The 18,076-nt window shown below is 37.6% G+C and overlaps 1 protein-coding gene across 1 annotated transcript in view; it reads left to right on the plus strand.

Moving 5' to 3' along the window:
• Positions 1-18,076, plus strand: part of Lrpprc (leucine rich pentatricopeptide repeat containing) — an 87,271-nt gene that overhangs the window by 33,542 nt on the left and 35,653 nt on the right. The window contains exons 15-23 of the mRNA XM_057766782.1: positions 4,483-4,510; positions 6,258-6,315; positions 7,324-7,430; positions 7,655-7,732; positions 8,068-8,112; positions 8,585-8,698; positions 9,501-9,631; positions 10,280-10,365; positions 11,721-11,928. Of these exons, the coding sequence (XP_057622765.1) occupies positions 4,483-4,510; positions 6,258-6,315; positions 7,324-7,430; positions 7,655-7,732; positions 8,068-8,112; positions 8,585-8,698; positions 9,501-9,631; positions 10,280-10,365; positions 11,721-11,928 (855 nt within the window). The remainder of the gene's footprint in view (positions 1-4,482; positions 4,511-6,257; positions 6,316-7,323; positions 7,431-7,654; positions 7,733-8,067; positions 8,113-8,584; positions 8,699-9,500; positions 9,632-10,279; positions 10,366-11,720; positions 11,929-18,076) is intronic.

Genomic DNA, 18,076 nt, shown 5'->3' on the forward strand with positions numbered 1-18,076 from the left:
CTAAGTCATTTTGGGTATATATCTTATTATTATGCAACTTCAATAAAACCCTTTTAGTAGTTATGGTAGGTCCAGGGCCTAAGTGGGCAGTTGTTCCTAGTATGTTTGGGTAATAAGGTATTTGGCACAGATTTTCTTAAGTTTCTATTGTTGTAAAACACCATCACCAAAAGCAATTTTTCCTTAAAAGAGTTTATTTCAGTCCATCATGAAGGGATCTCAAGTAGCAAGTTGGGAGCAGGAACTGAAGCAGAGATCATGGAAGAATCTAACTACTTCTATGATTTGCTCAGTTTACTTTCTTATATCTCTGTAGAATCTCTTGCTCAGGGTGGTACCACTCGCTGTGAGCTGGACCCTTCCATTTCAGTCATCAGTCAAAAATTAAAAATGATCCACAGCTTGCCTGTAGGCCAATCTGATGGCATTTTGTCAATTGGGTTTCTTCCTTCACAGATGACCCTGCTGTGTCAAGTTGTCAAAAATCTAACCAGTACACTTTCTTTTTTAAAATATTTTTTTATTATTGGGTAGGGGACAGAATTCAGGAGTTGATTTTTCTCCTTTCGCTGAGTTCGGGGGATCAAACATGGGTTACAGGCTTGTGCAAAAATTCCCTTTACCTGCTGAACCATCTTACTGGTTCTTATCTCTGTTTCCCCGCCCACCAGGTAAGGTCTTAACCAAACCCGTGCTGGCCTTAAAGCTTGCTACGTAGTTGAGCATGACCTTGAACTTGTGATCCTTCTGTTTCTTGGGTGCTGGGATTACAGGTATGCACAACCCCTGCCACTATAAAGTATTGGCTGCCAACTGAGATTCTTTGCCAACCATTTCACATAATAATTTGAAGAACATTACTTTCTTATGTCTTAGATAGAGGGTAGTGTTCAATCACAAGCTCATGACATAGTTGTTGAATGGCACCTGTCCGGACCATGCCTGCTTGAAGACACACTTGTTACCTGCCAGCATTCTGTCTGGACCTTCTAAAGCCAGTTAGGGAACAATAGACAGTGTAATCATGCTGTCATTTTAAAACAACACCCCCAAAATTTGTGTGTGTCTGTATATAGTGTCTCATTTTATAAATTACTTAATAACGTGCTTAGGAGATGTCACCTAAGTTTAAGTCGTTTAAATTGAATACCACTTCATGGTTATTACAAAGAGATTTTCTACTTTAAATTTTCTTAAAAATGAAGCTACATAAAATATATTTTAGGGCCTCGGGATGTAGATCAGCTGGTAGATTGCTTGCCTGGGCATGCATGTTTTCCCTGGATTCAGTCTTCAGCACCGCGTGAAATGGAGCGAGTTGATCTGTGACTATGATCTCAGCCTGCTGGACTGGCCGCAGGAAAACCTGGAGTTCCATACCTCCACAGCCCCATAGTGTATTTAAAGCCAATGTGGGCTACATGGGATCCTGTCTTCAAATAAGTAAACAGATCATATTTGGAAATTGCATTTTCTGTCAAATCTAGGATGAAATTGTATGTAGAATGAGCAAGATGTTTCTTTTATCAGAACAATAGAACAAAGTTTAAGTGAAAAAGAGAAAACTGTTCCTTGAATGTATAATTGAAAATACTCCGAAGTGTTGAGCCGTTGCTAGGAGGCAGATATGGCACTAAAGCCAGGCCCTACAAAAAAGATGGTGGAGAACTGGTTAGGTGGCAGGCCAGGGTTTCCTTTTTCTTTTTCCCCTTGGTTTTCAAGTCAGGGTTTCACTGTAGCTATCTAGCCTGTTCTGGAACTAGCTCTTGTAGACTAGACTGGCCTCGAACTCACAGAGATTCACCTGCCTCTGCCTCCTAAGTGCTGAGATTAAAGATGTGCACCCAACCAGGCCAGGGTTTCTTACAGAAGAACCCTGTGGTTAGATATTCTGACTTGTTGGCAACAGTGGGAACTTGGCAGTTAGAAATCTGTGTTGTTAAGGAGTACTGCCTGCCACGTGTTGAAATGAAAGATCAGGTTTTTGAATCTAAACATTTAAGACTGACCTTAGCCCTACTGGAGTCTTCAAGTTAATGCCAAATCTTCAAGACCTTTTTGTAAACAGTAGGTGTCGATGATGTCCTGACCTCACCAGAACTGAGAGCTGGAATGAGATGCTTGCTCCTAACTACTTCATAATTGGTATAGAAAATGGAATGTGGGGAGCCAATCACTGCATTTGCTTCTGTCTTACGGCTCTCACAGTTCCTCCTCTTGGCCGTACACACGCTGGAGGAGGAACTGGAGGGTAGCTGATAGCACAGACCGCGCTGTCCTTGTCACTCAGATCTTTCTGACTCTAACTCCACTAACAATCAAGATGTTAATGTTTTGTTATAAATTATCCTCCCAAATTCCATTATGTCTCTAGAAAAAGCTTGCTGAAAACCTGCAGTCAGTCCTCAGCAGAAGTGGTGCCAGCGTGTTTTTCAAACCTGTTCTTCTTTAGAGGACGTTGTTCTTTACAAATTCCGCCTTCTCAGAAACTTATTTTTTGTGTGGGCAGAAAAGAAGCAAGGATTATTTGCTTATTAAACAAGCACCAAGATTCATTGCCATCCAAACTGGCTTTAAAATGGGTCCGGTGTTTTATTAGTTATGAGAACTTGGGAAATTTCTATTGCATTTTTAAATTGTGAATTGTATTATACATTCAGTGAAGTATCTCAAAGTTGAATTCACCATATAAAACAAACACATAGCTGTCACCCACAGAATGTCTGTTGTTCTTGTAAGGTCCTCTGTGTGTCCTTCCTCAGTTCCGTGTTGTCTTCCTGAAGTTCCCTGCTATCCTGACATTGATGTAACTCTTTCACCTGAGTTTGTCTGTAATTGTGCCACGTTTGTATATTCTCAACGATATGTGATTTTGAATGACTACCACAGAAGCCTGGCCTTAAGGGCAAAGCAGTAGTCTCCCTGGAGACTCAGGCTTCAGCTTTTCTAAAGGCATTTCCAGGGAAGTCCGTAGGAAAGGTCAAAGGTTAGTCCTGAGAAGCATAGGGTTCAGTATATTTGGAGAACCTATGACCAAATATAGGCTCACTATGGCCTCCCTCAGACATTTAAGAAAACGCTTCCATAGATGTTGTCATCAACTTTAAGTGCAGGGCGTGGGCAGGGAAGGAAGTTTTCTACCATTCATGATTGACCAGTAATTAGATGCATCAGTACCTTATGCTAAAAAGATGTGTAGGTGCCTAGTGCTGGTGGCCTGTGGTGTAGACTCATTGTGTGCTGTGCACAGTAGTCTGTCCCTTCCCCAGACTGCTCCTTTGACCTTCATCCTGGAGGTTTCTTTGTCCACGTTGGATTGCTGTATCCACATCGATGTTTTTCTTCTTTATTCAAGTTTAGTAGAGGCTATCCTTGAACACCTTTCTGCAAACAGACATTCTTGGCATTGTAAACAGTGGAACCACAGAAGCACTGTCTTGTTCATTTTGAACTGGATATGTCCAGCTTCTGGACACGTGAGCATGAAACTCAGCAGTGATGGGAAGCCAGCACTCATTTGTTGACCTTTTTTGAAAATTGTGTCTCATTTAAAAAGACCATATTTGTACTGTAGTTTTTTTTCATTGAATTGATTTCAGATTTTATAATACAAAGAATCCAAATATAATCCAACATTTAGCATTTTGTCTCATCATTTTTACTGCCTCTGTGTGACATACATATATACACATATATATGTATATGAGAAATGGATTTTTCAGAATTATTTTAGCTTAATTACCATTATGATCCTCTACCATTCCATATTTAGTATGTACTCTAAAAGGACAGCCTTAATGTAACCTCAGCACAGTTAAAAAATTTAGGAATTTAAACATTGCTGGGCTATTTTTAGCTAACATAATTTATGTTTCCATTTTAAAGTTTGTGTCCTTTTTTATATTTTATACCCTTTTGTACAAAGTTCAGTTCAGGGATAGATATTGCCATTTCTTTTAAATTTTCTCTATTCTGGAATAACTTTGTCTTTTATAATATTAGCATTTCTTTTACAAAATGTGTACTTCATAGTGATTAGTGGGTTTCCCCATAAGCTTCAGGTTGTGTGTTCCCTGCTGCATTATTGCCTTTTCAGGGAGTTACATCCAAAGGACAGTTATCCCTTAGCATCCAGCAGTGATGCTAGTCTTGCTCACTCTGTCAGGATGGCCCCCATCTCTATCTGAGTTGCTGTTTCCCCTTTACAGGTAGCTCAGACTTGGGGGGCACCTGCAAATAAGCTTGCCCTTCAGACTTGGGCCCCAGCATGCAGACGTGGCTTTTTAATGGTCCATATCCAAACCATTGTTAATTTTTAAAATTTTAAAGTTGCTTTTCTTAAATAGTTCAATTTGACATTTATTTACTTGATAAAGCATTGATTTTTTTAATGTATTACATAATGTAATTACTGATGCATTTTGACTTAAAATGGTTTTTGAACCTTTGAGCTTATTTTTAATCCTTTGCTGCCCTCTGCAGGTCTAAGAATATAGATCTTTGGAGCAAGGTAAGTATTCCTAATACTGCAAACCATAATGTGATGCTTGAAAAGCCTTTGAGAGCAAGTTTTAATAGCTTCACACATCTGGTACATTATTACAGCCAATGGATTAAAAGTCTTGATATTGGTAGTTCTAAAACAGCAGGAAAATGTTATTCAAATAGCCTGACTTAATCTTAAATTCTTACTAAGATTTTCATCTTTCGAAACAAAACTTCAGAACTTATTGTGGTGACATTTGATCTTATATATAGGCATAATAAATTTTTTTGGTGGTGCCTCACATTTCCTGAGTGTTTGTTCATTGAGATCATCTCTAGCCCAGTTTCTTGATTCACCCATGTGTATCTGTAATTATGTATTCCTGTATGCAAATGGTACATACAAACCCACTGCTTTGTAAAGAAGTCAGCTGCTCTTTATGGCAGAAGGACAGTTAATGATTGCCTGAAAAATATCAGCCCAAGAAGATCAGAATACATACTAAAGTCCACAGTTTAAATTTGTTGTGTCTTGTATGTTTGGTGCCAAGATTGAATCCGGAGCCTTACATATGCTGGGCTAATCAGGCCCACTTTTTTAAATATGGCTTCATCCAGTTCTCTAGTGCCTAGTGTTACTACAGCTGCCATTCAGACTTCGTGCTTGGTTTTAGTATGCGGTTGGGTTATATAGAGCCCATGGAGACGTTCACTGGTTCATTCAATGTGTCTGTTCACATTTGTTACTAAATACGATAACTGTCTCGCATGTTTTCTGCAGCTACAGTCTCTGTAGAATTTATGTGTGTTGCTTGATAGACAGCCTGTAAAAGGCTGTTTTTCTTTTTAATCTTACCTTCCCTTTGTTTGGACGGCCATTAAGTGAAGTGTTTCATGGTGGCATATGATCACTCTTGTTCTTTCCTGTATTAGCCAACAAATGATCCAGGTGACTGACATTTGACTTTGATTAACGCTAATTATGTATGCTGGGATAAGCTCAGCTGTAGACTACACATGGTAGTCCTGACCCTTATCATTTTGGACAGCTACTGTATGCTTCTGCTCTGTCTTCAGACTAAGGATTTATGGGGTCAAATGCTGTTCATGGTTAGAAGGCAGTATTATAGGTGTATATTAATTTTGATAATAAAGTGTATACTTGGAATTTTTAAGTTAAAAATTTGTCATAGAATTAATGCTAAGAAATAAACTTGTGTATAATTTTAATGTCTTTGAATTGAATTGATAAGAATCTGAATTCAAACACATTTGAATCTTTGGCTCATTTTAAAAACTCATTTAAGTGATTAAAAAATGTCACTGAGAAATAAAAAGAACATACTATTTTCTGGTACAGCACATATTACTTATTGTTTTCCTAGTATTTTATTCAAAAGGGGGCATCTGCTCCAGTTTGAGTGGGCTCTGAACACTAATGAGAAATGATGCTTTACAGTCCTGAGAGATTTTTCTGGTTCTCGGAACTAGCTTTGAGTGTTTAAATTCAACATGAAGAATCACTTTAGAGCCTTTCTTTGTGATGTTTCATAAAATGCTGGAGTTTTCCTTCATGTGTTTTTTATTATCTTTTGAAGACAAACCTGCTGTTTGAAAACAAATGACCTCTGTGGTGGGGTAGGTGGGATTGCTATGACACAGAGTAATATCTCACTGGGGAAAGGCTTTATTATTTCAGGAATTTAATTTCCTATTGTATTTGTTTTTGTTTGCTCCTCTTGCTGTGATGCATGGATTTTCTGTCTTACCAGATAACAGAATTGTTGTACAAGAATGGACGTTACTGCCAAGACCCTCCAGGACCAACAGGTAGCTTTTCTATTTAGATGACTGTAACTTAACCACAAACCCATTCTTCTGTGTAATGATGGGCCAGAAGGATCACAGCAGTAAACACTCTGATTTTGAAAGTAAAATTTGAAAACACTTGATTCTAATAATCTGTATCAGTAACTACATTTTGAGATCTCTAAAGTGTATATAGTTTTATTATTTTTGAAGACAGAAAGTGAAGCCTTTGAGGTGTTCTGATAGCCTCTGTGGACCTAGGTCTAGAAGCCAGTGAGTCTCAGTGTGTATGATTTAAGCATTTTGTGGGTGTAGTTAACTTTATGCGCAAAGTAGGTAAAGGTCTTAGATTTTTGACTTAAATATAACTTATTACCTAAAAGACATAATTCAGGCATTTAATGAGTCAGGACTATATATAAGAAAGTCCCCTTCTTGAAAGTTCAAACCTCCTCTTGGAGGCATTAACACATGGCCCTATGAGTTTTATGCTTGAATGCATAAGAAAATGACTGTTGTTACTAAACATCTTTTTTAATCTTGGATTTTCATTGGCTAATAGGCAGCTCTCCATGGGATTACTGTGTCTGCTCATTAATAGTAATGTAACTTTCTCTGCTCAGTATTTATCAGTCACTTCTTATTTTCAAAATATTGTCCACAAAAAATTAGTATAGAAATATGTGAAGACATCTATTTACACTCACTACCTGTGCTTTGGATGGGAGAGGGGTGAGGCCTTGGGCAGGACCACTTCTGTCACAGAGTGGTGGAAAAAATAGTTTGAAATAAGATTCTGAACTGAAAAGCTGTCACTCGGTCTGAAAATAATTAATATTCCTTTCACTCACCAGCTAGATATGTGCTCCCAATCCACATAATCTCTATGCCTCAGTGATCATTGTTGCCATTTCAGAGCCTCTCATCAGGGTGACATCTCACACCAAAATGATTTCTTATAAATTAATCTTGATAACTTGACAGTCTCGGTAATTTCAGTAGAATGCTTTCCCTTGTTTTTTTCTACAGAAGCTGTTGGCTATTTTCTTTATAACTTGATTGACAGCATGAGTGACTCAGAGGTACAGGCCAAGGAGGAGCATTTGAGACAATACTTCCATCAGCTGAAGGAGATGGTACCATTTCATTTTTGCTATATAATGCCTGTCCTGCCTGACATGTATCTATTAGATTTGAAATTGCTGCTTTTAAGTACAACCAGACCACTTCTCAATGACATGCAAGAGTTAGAGACTTAAATTATGTCTGAGATAATTTCTCTTGGACAAATTTCAGTTTTTGGTTGTCTAAAACTCAGTGTTTTCTTTGCTGCCTCCCCCCCCCAATTTCTTTCTCACAGGGTGTTAAAGTTCCTGAAAACATCTACAAAGGCATTCGCAATTTGCTGGATAACTACCATGTCCCTGAATTGATCAAGGTGTGTGAGTGTACACAGCCAACTTTGTTAAATGCTTCATCTGTATGTAGAGACTTATTAAAAATCTCATTTAAATTTAATTTGGAGTGACATAATTTTTTGCCAATAACAACAGTAAGAATAAAGCTTTTATTGATTGTTGGTAGAAACTGTTTACACGTTAGAGGAAGCATCTAAAGCAATCACAGTGAGTGATGCGGTGTAAATAGGATTCCTGCAAGGTTTAGAAAAACAGCATTACAATGGGTGGGGCTTTCAGAATTTGTCTTTGACATTCACTAACAGTTTTTTATCCTGTGTTTTCTAATTCTGTAAAAATTTGGTTCCAATTTTAGGATGTTAAGGTGCTGATTGACAACGAGAAGGTAGATTCTCGAAAAGTAAGTGTGTTTTGCTTTTGTTTGTTTTTTGTTTTTCTTTTTCCAGACAAGGTTTCTCTGTAGTGTTGGAGCCTGTCCAGGAAGTAGTTTTTGTAGACCAGGCTGGCCTCGAACCCACAGAGATCCACCTGCCTCTGCCTCCCTAGTGCTGGGATTAAAGGCGTGCGCCACCACCGCCCAGTGTGTTTAACTGCATCTAATTGAACATTCCAAATAATGTCCCTGTAAAGTTGTCTTGTATACCTCTGAGTTGGTAAAACTGTCCCCCATCTCAGAAAAACCAACAGACAGGACTATGATGCTTGCATTTGCATATAATCTTGGGAGTCATAAGCCCCTGGAGTCCATTCCATCCGCAGACCCCAAGATTAACATCCTTGCAGCATTTCTGACAGTTCAGAAAGCCAGCTTAGAGGGGAGAGTGATGAGGGCTGTATTTTCTTTTCATAGTAAACTTGCTTTTCCCATGTAGTCTCATCAACTGACCTCATCTGATTTGGAATCAACACTTGAAAAACTGAAAGCTGAAAATCAGCCTGTAGGAGATGTCCTCAAGCAGCTCATCCTGGTGCTCTGCGCAGAGGAGGTAACATGAGCACCTCATGCTCTAGGGTGAACTAGTCCGCATAGACCACAGAAGTCCAACCTAATATAATGTTTGTGATTTTTACACTTTATTATTATGTGTCATGCTGAGAACAGAGCAATTAAATGAAAGGTTAACTAATTTCAGCGACTCCTTGAATGGCATGTTTTCGGGTTGCTGTAGTTTGTTTATGATAATCTGCAAAGTGAATGATAGTAACAGCCGTGATAGGTTTATCATACATGCCAAATGTCCTTTCAAGCCATGGCTCCGGTCTCTCATATCTAGATTGTCAAGCAACTGATACATGCAGTAGTCATTTGCAAGTCAAATATACCGAGGTTGTTAATGCAGGGATTGAAATTCCATTTTCCTGCTAGGAAAAAGCTTTCTGAGATAAAGGGTCCCTTGCCTTCTCCAGCAGGCATGCAGCTGTACTTTGTGTTCATATCTGCAGTTTGTAGAATTTGTAGGGTATCGCTGCACTTTTTAAAGTTTCTTGTTCAATGTTATTATGCCTGTTATTTATGGAAAGAAACACTGTGACTATGAGATGACATCATGGCTCTGTTACATTCTAAAACAGATTTTGTCACATCACTTGTATACTGAACTACTCTGAGGAACTTTTCAGTTAGGTGTATTTCCAAGTCTGGAAATTAGACTATTAAGGCGGACTTGAGAAACCATTTATTTTTAAAGTCCTGTTAGCTTTTCCTAAACTCTGAACACCACAATAAAAAAGATACTATTTTTGCCTTTGTATTATTTTCTTCTTTTTCACTAAATCTTTTTATTTTAGAATATGCAAAAAGCCCTTGAAGTGAAAGCAAAATACGAATCAGATATGGTTATTGGTGGCTATGCAGCTTTAATAAATTTGTGCTGTCGACATGACAATGCAGAAGATGCATTGAACTTGAAACAAGAATTGTAAGTACCCTGGCACTGGAGCCAGTCAGCCAGTATCTGAAATGCCCTTGGTGAACTGAGTATTACTGACCTAAGTAATTTTTAGTAATTTTTTTATTGTCAGTGGTTTTTTTGTTTGTTGTTTTTTAAATTTTGTGCTAGGAAGTCTCTTTAGCTAATTATGTCGTTTTCTCTTCAGTGTGTCTCTTCAGTTTAGTAAAACCTTCTAGTTCTCCAAGACAAGGACTGGTGTTGGGAACATTCTTAAAAGCTGTAATATCTTTCCCTTTCTATATATGTACACAAGATTCTGTTGGTTTTCAAAAATCATTTGTTTTCCTTACTTAAAGATTTATAATACGGAAATAAGTCATGTTAGGTATTTGAATGCGTGCAGTGAAAGCTGGAGTCATGAAAAGGGCTGTGAAGGCAAAGTGTGTCTTCAGTGTTTCCCTGTGCAGTGAGGCAGTGTATGTGGTTCTGCATGTTTACTTCTGCAGTCACCTGTCTGTAATTGATTTTGGATTGACACATGGTTTCAAACAAGTTATATGTCAGAGCCAGTATCATAACAGTTTCAAGCTGTCTGATTAGCTTCGGACAGTAATAAAATGAATGTGACTATCCTTTCTCAGTTACTTGACTTAATGTAACTGACTTATTTTATAGTGACCGCTTAGATCCTTCTGCTGTTCTTGACACTGCCAAGTATATAGGCCTTGTGAAAGTATTGGGAAAGCACGGCAAGCTCCAAGGTAAGCCTGTGGACATAGAGGAAATATGTGGTGCCAATCTTTGCCACTGGGATAACACGTGAATTGATATTAATGGTGTATCATGTCCTACAAAGAGCTTGAATACTTTGCATACAAATTTGCATGTGAATCCAACCAGAGCTGCATGGACAGTGGAGGCCATTAGTTTTAATGGATTGGCAAGCTTGTCATTTACATTTGCACAGCTCAGTGCCTTTTGCATTTCTGCAGCTAGTTTTTATTAGCATTGCTGTTTGGATTGCGTTTGAAGATCATGACTTATGGCACAATTTACTTATATGCCTGCACTAATGGCTTTGTTTTTGCTTAAAGAGATCTGAAGGCTGAATATAAAGCCCGTAAACACAACCTGGTAGATAAGAATCTGAACTGTGCAGTTTTGTCTTAACCCTTTGTAACATTAACAAAATGTATACTTTAGTTGAAAAAGCAAATTTGATTACATGGATGATTTGCATGCTCTAATTTCCTTTTTAAACAATTGCTAAGCTTAATAATATAATGAATTGCACTTAATAATCTAGTCTTCCTATTGCAGGTTCTTGATATTCCTATCAGCTTTATATTGGAACTTCCTCTTTACATTTCTTTCCTCTCTTCGATTTTTGGAAGAAACAGAAGGGGAAATTACTTGATTTGAATATTGACATTTTTCCTACGAAGCCTTTCTAATACAAATTGGCTTGTTGTTTTTTTTTTTAAATCATTTTTTGTAAAGTGGTCAAAACATTTTGTCAGTGTAATTATTAAGAACAAACATCATAAAAATGTACTTATTTCATATCATAAAATGTTTGTTTCTGCCTTCCTAATGAAGCTTAATGAATCTAATGTATTAACATGCAGTCTTTTAGAAAGCTTTCATTGGCTCTGCTTGGCTAATTAGTATCGACATAGCAAACAGGCCCTATCGGTATCAGACCATTAGTCTGGCTGTATATACAGTGTAAACACATCTTTATTATCTGGCCTCCTGACAAGCCATCTGCTGAAGAAACAATGGTGTGATTTAGCAGATGTTAGCTCCAAACGATAAAAGCATCCATTTAGAAGGATCTTCCAGCTCCAGGGCAGACCATGCAGGGCTCTGTGGTGCAGAGCGGGCACATAGTCCCTATCTATAATTTGTAGTCAAAGTTGCAGGGAAATGATAAAACCATGCTATTGTGCATTTATAATTGTAGTCTCGTTTAGAAATGCAAGTAGTAATTAACTTGAAATCGGCATTATACACTAGAATTTACATTCCTGCCGGGCTTGAAATGCTGTTTTAATAGCAGTTTGTTTTCCCTACATGAAATTACCTAAGGGTCTTTTGTGTTATTTCATTGTAGATGCTATTAACATTCTAAAGGAGATGAAAGAGAAGGATGTAGTTATCAAAGATGCAACAGTTACGTCCTTTTTCCACATCCTAAATGGCGCGGCTTTAAGAGGTGAAATTGAAACAGTAAAACAGTTGCATGAAGCCATCGTGACTCTTGGGTTAGCAAAGCCATCCACCAACATAAGCGTTCCATTGGTCACTGTGCACCTGGAAAAGTAAGTGGATTGAATTTTGGATGTTGGAATTACAAGAGTGAGCCTAATTGTTTTTGGATTATGCTCCGCAAGTGCTCTGGTGCTGTGGGAGCCTTGATCGTCATTTGCTGGTGAACAAGTGTAGGCTAGGCATCCCTTCAGATACCAGCAGCCTGGGACTTGGCTGGCTTACCTGTCTGTGGAGGTCTCTGGTGACTGTTTATTAAGGAAGCTGTAGTGGTATTACATGAAATTGTATCTTTGGTTGGGCATGTGGTGGTAGACACCTATAATCCCAGCACTCTGGCAGTTGAGGCTGGAGGCTTATAGGAAGTTGACTCCAGTCTGGGCTATATAGTCAGTTCTTAGGCCATCCTTAGCTACAGAGTACACCCAAACTCCAAAACCTAAAAACAAGTCAGTGGCGCATACCTTTAATCCTAGCACATGGGAGGCAGAGAATGGCATTTCTGTGAGTTCAGTGTGTAGGCCAGCTTGGTCTACACATTGAGAGCCATGTATCTAAAGAAAGAAATACATAAATACAACGTTTCCTCTAAGTTTTGGATCTAATAAGTGCTGGTTGTTAATGAATATAAGAAATAGGGATCCTCTGGATTTTTCTTCTTATACCCCATGATTATTACCCAGGTAATAAACAGAGATCTCTTGATGTGTTCTTCCTCTTTGGTATTCAACCACATGTACCAATATAGTTATTTGAAAAATATTTCTCTTTATGGGGAAATCAGTTTTGTTGATAAGGTAAAATTTTCTGAGGTTGAAAATTTCCCCTTTGCAATGAATGCCCTTGTTGGTGCCCAAGTTAAGGTGTTGTTTGTACAGTGAGTCTTAAATCACAGTGGTTTTTAGTGAGAAAAAAATGTTGTAAGATTAATTTAGCACCCCATACGTTCTTTTTCTTTTAGATTTGTTTTAGTTCCGTACATTTTACCTGTTTATCTTCTATTCCATGGCGAATGTTGTTTATAATTTGCTTCTTTTGTAATTAGGGTTTCCAGATTTTCCTGTGGTGGCGTCTATCAGTGCCAGACAAACTGACTTTATATTTTAATTGTTCTCATTGTCTCTCTTAATTTCTGGTAGTGCTGGTTTTATTAGGTAGTATAGTGACTGTGTATATGACTGATAGTGTTGAATTTAAAATAAGAATAGAAAATATTTCTTCTAGCTAGCTTTCTATTAGGAAATGTATATTTGTACATTTGGATTATGCATATACAAAACAATTGCTTAACTATCCAATCATAAACAGCTACCAAGTTAGATGATTGTACAAATGTTCACCTTCACAATCTCAGCATTACGTTCTTTTCAAGAAATAGTGACTCAGACAATTGCTGTGTTACTGAGTTCTCATACTCACAGCCAACTTTAAATAGAAATCCTATAATTAATATTCTTCCTAATGGAATTTTTTGATTGTTTAAAAAGCCCATCTCTGCAAATTACATATGGAACTCTACACAGGGATTTGAAAGAAATGGGCCCAGTGCCCAGAAGAATTAGGCCCTCCTACACTACTGGGCAAAACCAAGTAACTAACAAAGAAAACGAGGTCATGGCAGAAGAGTATGTTACAAACAGGAGAACTTTGAAGACAGAGACATGAAAGCTTTCCAAAAGAGGCCTGCAGATGAGGCTCTGAGCCAGGGGCAGTAGACATAGTATGGGCAGTGCTAACCTGGAGTTTAGCAGCTCTGTGTTTCTGCTAGTTTAGAACAGTAGATATTTGTCTCTCCTCACATTGGCTGTCTTTGTTAGCTGGGCTGAGGAAATCTAAGTTAGTACCTTTTTAAAGGGTGTCATTGTATGCAGATATTTACAGAAGTTATCACTTGAGAGAGTTTCCTTTGTTTTTATGTTATTCTGCTTTCTTGTCTTTGTTTTTACAGAGAGGACTCCATGACAAGGTCTTTCTGATTGTTCTGTCATACTAAAAACATTATGTTGCCTGCCCTAGATTTATGGGAATAATAAAAATGAAACAAAGGAAACTTTGTATTTATAAAACTACAAAAAAAAAAATCACCCCCCTCCCCCCCAAAAAAAACCAAACCACCCCTCTGGTAGCATTTCATTAGTAAAAACTGAGTTAAAATACTGACTTTGAAATTTTTATTCAATTATATTTTGTCTGACTGATAGAAGCTAGCTAATTAATTCAGAATCATGACAAGTACCAGGATTAACTACACCAGGCTACCCAAACGGGCACAAGTATTTGATTTGATTTAATAACATTGACTTTTCAGTAATATCACATTATTGACTCCAGCAGATTATGAGCTGATCTGCAAAATGAGCCATATTTATTTAAACTTGGGATAAAATTATGGAAACAGTTTCAGAGCATCATTTAAAAAATCTCCATTGTCATTTATTTTCAGCATGTTACAAAAGACGAGAGGGGATATCGATTTCATATTACAGTTGTAAAGCAAGTCTTTAAGATTTTGTCGGCTTTCATTCTGAGCTGATTTTTCAATATTTGGATAAAACACAGAGGAAGTAATATTGTTAGATTATGTTCCTTATATACTTATATACTGTGGGTTTGGAAAGAGTGCATTTTGAAAGCACAATAGTCATAGGCTTCCATAATTATGAAGAATTTGGTAAATGTCCTGCTTTTAGACTCCCCATGAAATAATACTTAACATTGAACAGGAAAGAGTTCAATTTTTGTGTGTTTCCTATTGCTAATCTTTAATCCCTTTTTTAACATGTAGTCCAGTTGAATGTTCCTTTAAATATTTTGTTTTGTCATAAATTTTATCTATCTTACTCAACTCCTAATTGGTTCGGGGAGATGACAGGGTTCTTCTGTTATTAAAGCAGAAAGGACTTGTTTAAAATGAGTGTAGATAGCTTTTGAATAGTCTTCATGCTGTTAAAGAGAACGGAGTTAAAAGTGTGTGATGCTGTTTGAGATTCACATGTCCCCTGTGATCCATGTGGAAAGGAGCCGAGGCTGCGTAACTGAATTGCATTAGGTACAGATGATCAAAGCGCTGTAATTTCCGCTTCCCATTAAGGAGTTTTTGTGTGTGCTGATTTATGCCTATAATTTAGAGATGCACGGATGTTGTTCATTTCTTTTCCCAGAACTGTTGCTAAATTAATATTGAGTTTTTCATAAATGTCCTAATTTCCATAAGGTGAACTTTTAAAATTTAGATTTTTGAAACAGTGTAACCTGGCTACATATATGTTGCATAAATGAGAGGCATACTTGTAAATGCTGGTTATTCTGTGGTAAACACTCCCCTTCAATTTGAGCGTCTTCATTTGTACTGGATACTTTTATTATATGTGGGAATGCTTGCCTTCCAGAGTAAAACTCTTCATATGTTGAAAGGAAATTAAGGAGGTTTGGCTCTTTTACTCCATTATTGCAATTAAGAATTTAGCATCATCAGTGCCAAAGGACAAAAAGTGTTTCATTTGCCCGAGGGGACAGGACAGTGATAAGATGATTTTTCGTCAAGGATCATTGGGTCGTAATTAAGTTACATTCATGGCTATTGCTTTGTGAAGGATGATTGGTAAATGACAGGCTTCATGTGCTTCTTATGGACAGTGTGCAGTGAGGGTTTTTTCTCCCTCTGTCAGAAAATCCTGTTGAGCCTGATAATGTAAATGTGGCATTTTACTCTGAACAAAAGAGCAGGGAAATGAGCTATCTTGTCTAATCATTCAGTTGTTTAACACCGACTTCCAGTTTAGACTCAATTGGCTGGAAAGCACTTGACATGTGAAGTTAGTGCTGCTCCGAGCGCATGTTTGAGTAAATTTTAAAGTAAGTGACAGCTAAATTGTACCTAGGGAAATTACAAAGCCTTCAACACAGTTAATTTTTGGGGAGGATTAGTTGTAATTGCAACACCAGTCTCCTTGAAGATTTCTCATTTATAGATGATGAACAGGGAAAAACAAAAAGAAAACCCGTTGGCTCTTGCAAAGTGCTGTTCTTCTGGACAGAGCAGTGTTCCTCCTCGCCCCTTCCTAAACACAGTTCGTTTTAGGCTGTCTGACTGTTTGTTTCTTTTTCACATGCCACCCACCTCCACCTTGATCTTCTTGTTTCTGGTGATTTCTGATTTGAGGGTTGTTTAATCAGTAAGCCCTTCAATAAATTGCTATTTCACTAATATTTTATGCATAGTGGTGAAGTACTTTATTCCAATTAGGAACCAATATTTGTCATATTTCTTGTTACTTAAATTATGTATCCACCTTGGATTCAAAAGTTATTTCCTACAGTTGTGTAAGGAGACTGAGTCGAAAGCTAAGATGAGAATAGACGGTTGTTCAGGTCTCCTAGAGGAGACAATCAGCATTGTGTGGAACACATGTATAGCGGCATTCATGAAAGGCCGTCAGTGAGATCCTGTCTCCCGGAACCTCACAGAGACATTTCTGGGATGGGCAAGTGCTTCCTAGGAATGTGGAGCACAGGCTTGCACCTGATATAGTGTATGTTCCTCTGTCGGTGATACAGCACACTTTCACTTCCTATTAGAGACTAAAATAATGGGCAACATTAGATTTGCCATGTGAGCAAGCATCGCAAGTGCTTTTCAGTTTTGTGCACTCAGGCAAATAATATAATTTATATTATGGTCATAGTTTCTGTAAAAATTAAAATACAGACTCTAAAATGAGTATTGAATGGGCCACTCTGGTTAATAACTGCAACTCTTTGACGCTTTCAGATTATTTACTGGGTGTGTGCTCTATTAGGAATGTGTATGTGTCCTTAAAATTTAGAATGACAGAGTCATCTTTTCTCTAGTTTTATCTTTATTTCACATGATTTGGTAACACTTCTAAATTTTCATCAGTCAAAATACTGCTTTTCAAAATTGACTGCTTTTTTTCTTAATATATAATTTCAATTATGAGAATTATTTTATGTGATCCTCAATATATATTTTTCAACAGGGTTTCTGGTTTTTAAAGGTAGTGCAAATACATTTTTGTCTTAGAAATAATAGTGTGTCATGCAGTAGATTTGTGTGTGGGTGTATGTATGTGAGAGAGAGAGAGCTATGGTTTGTGGAAACAGTGGCTGGAATTTGGTTTCTGTGGATAGACTTTACAGTTGTATACAAAACCCTAGGGACAATAGACTCAGAAGCAACTGAGTCAACTTTTGAACATAGAGTTGACATAACAGAAGTTTTTTCCAAAGGACTATTGTTTCTAACTACATTTTCCAGTCATTCTGGTCTGCCAAGTATATAAAGGGATCATAGAGAACTCTAGGTCGCAGATACTGGCAGTCTGCTGGCTGGTAATGTGCCGAGCTGCATTTTCTTCCCTTATTTTGCTACTCTTAGTTTTCATTCTACTTAGCATTGGTGGTGTCGGAGTGACACACATACATGACAAGTGACCAAGCAAAGATTAAAACGAGCTGGGAACCCAAAGGACCCACATGGGTCAGTGGTACAGCTCTCTTCAGTTGGAGGTCAAAATCTAGAGTCCTACAGATGTACAAGTTTTCATTTCCATCACCTGTTTCCAGGCTCTTCCAGAAAACATCTGGATGAGGCAAAGGACATGAGGGATGCAAACCTTGATTCTTTAAGAACACCACCACCACAAGGCACATGCACAAAACACAGATAGCAAGGAACCAACTAGTCATTTACTTTAGTTCTGTCCACTTTATAAGGAGTGTTTTGTAGATTGAATTTATCCTGTCGGCAGCCTTAGGAGTGATAACGTTGGTGTTTAAAATGACTAAAATATATGGATTATTTCCATTTTTCTATTCTTGTCTTTTCTGTTGTTGTTCTGGGCATGTATAATCTTCGGAAGCATATATTTGGAGACCGAGGACTATTAATGTGTCGCTCTGATTGACAGTACATTCATTCATTCATTTATTGATAGTTTTGACCTAATGTAGGGGAAATACAGTTGAGACAGTGCTGTTCTGGTTTGGGTGTCAATTTGAAAAAGGAGATCATGCTGTTTAAAAACATAATTGTGTTAGTTCTCCTCTTAGAGATGTGTTCATAGTTTTTCATGAAGGGCATTGTAGAGAGAGAATACATGAGCCTGTGTCTGAAGCTAGGGCAAACACTGATTATATACACTATAGTATATGTGGTAGCACTATAGCATTTCCTTCGTA

This window comes from Chionomys nivalis, chromosome 1 (genome assembly GCF_950005125.1).
Source record: "Chionomys nivalis chromosome 1, mChiNiv1.1, whole genome shotgun sequence".
Taxonomy (NCBI): domain Eukaryota; kingdom Metazoa; phylum Chordata; class Mammalia; order Rodentia; family Cricetidae; genus Chionomys; species Chionomys nivalis.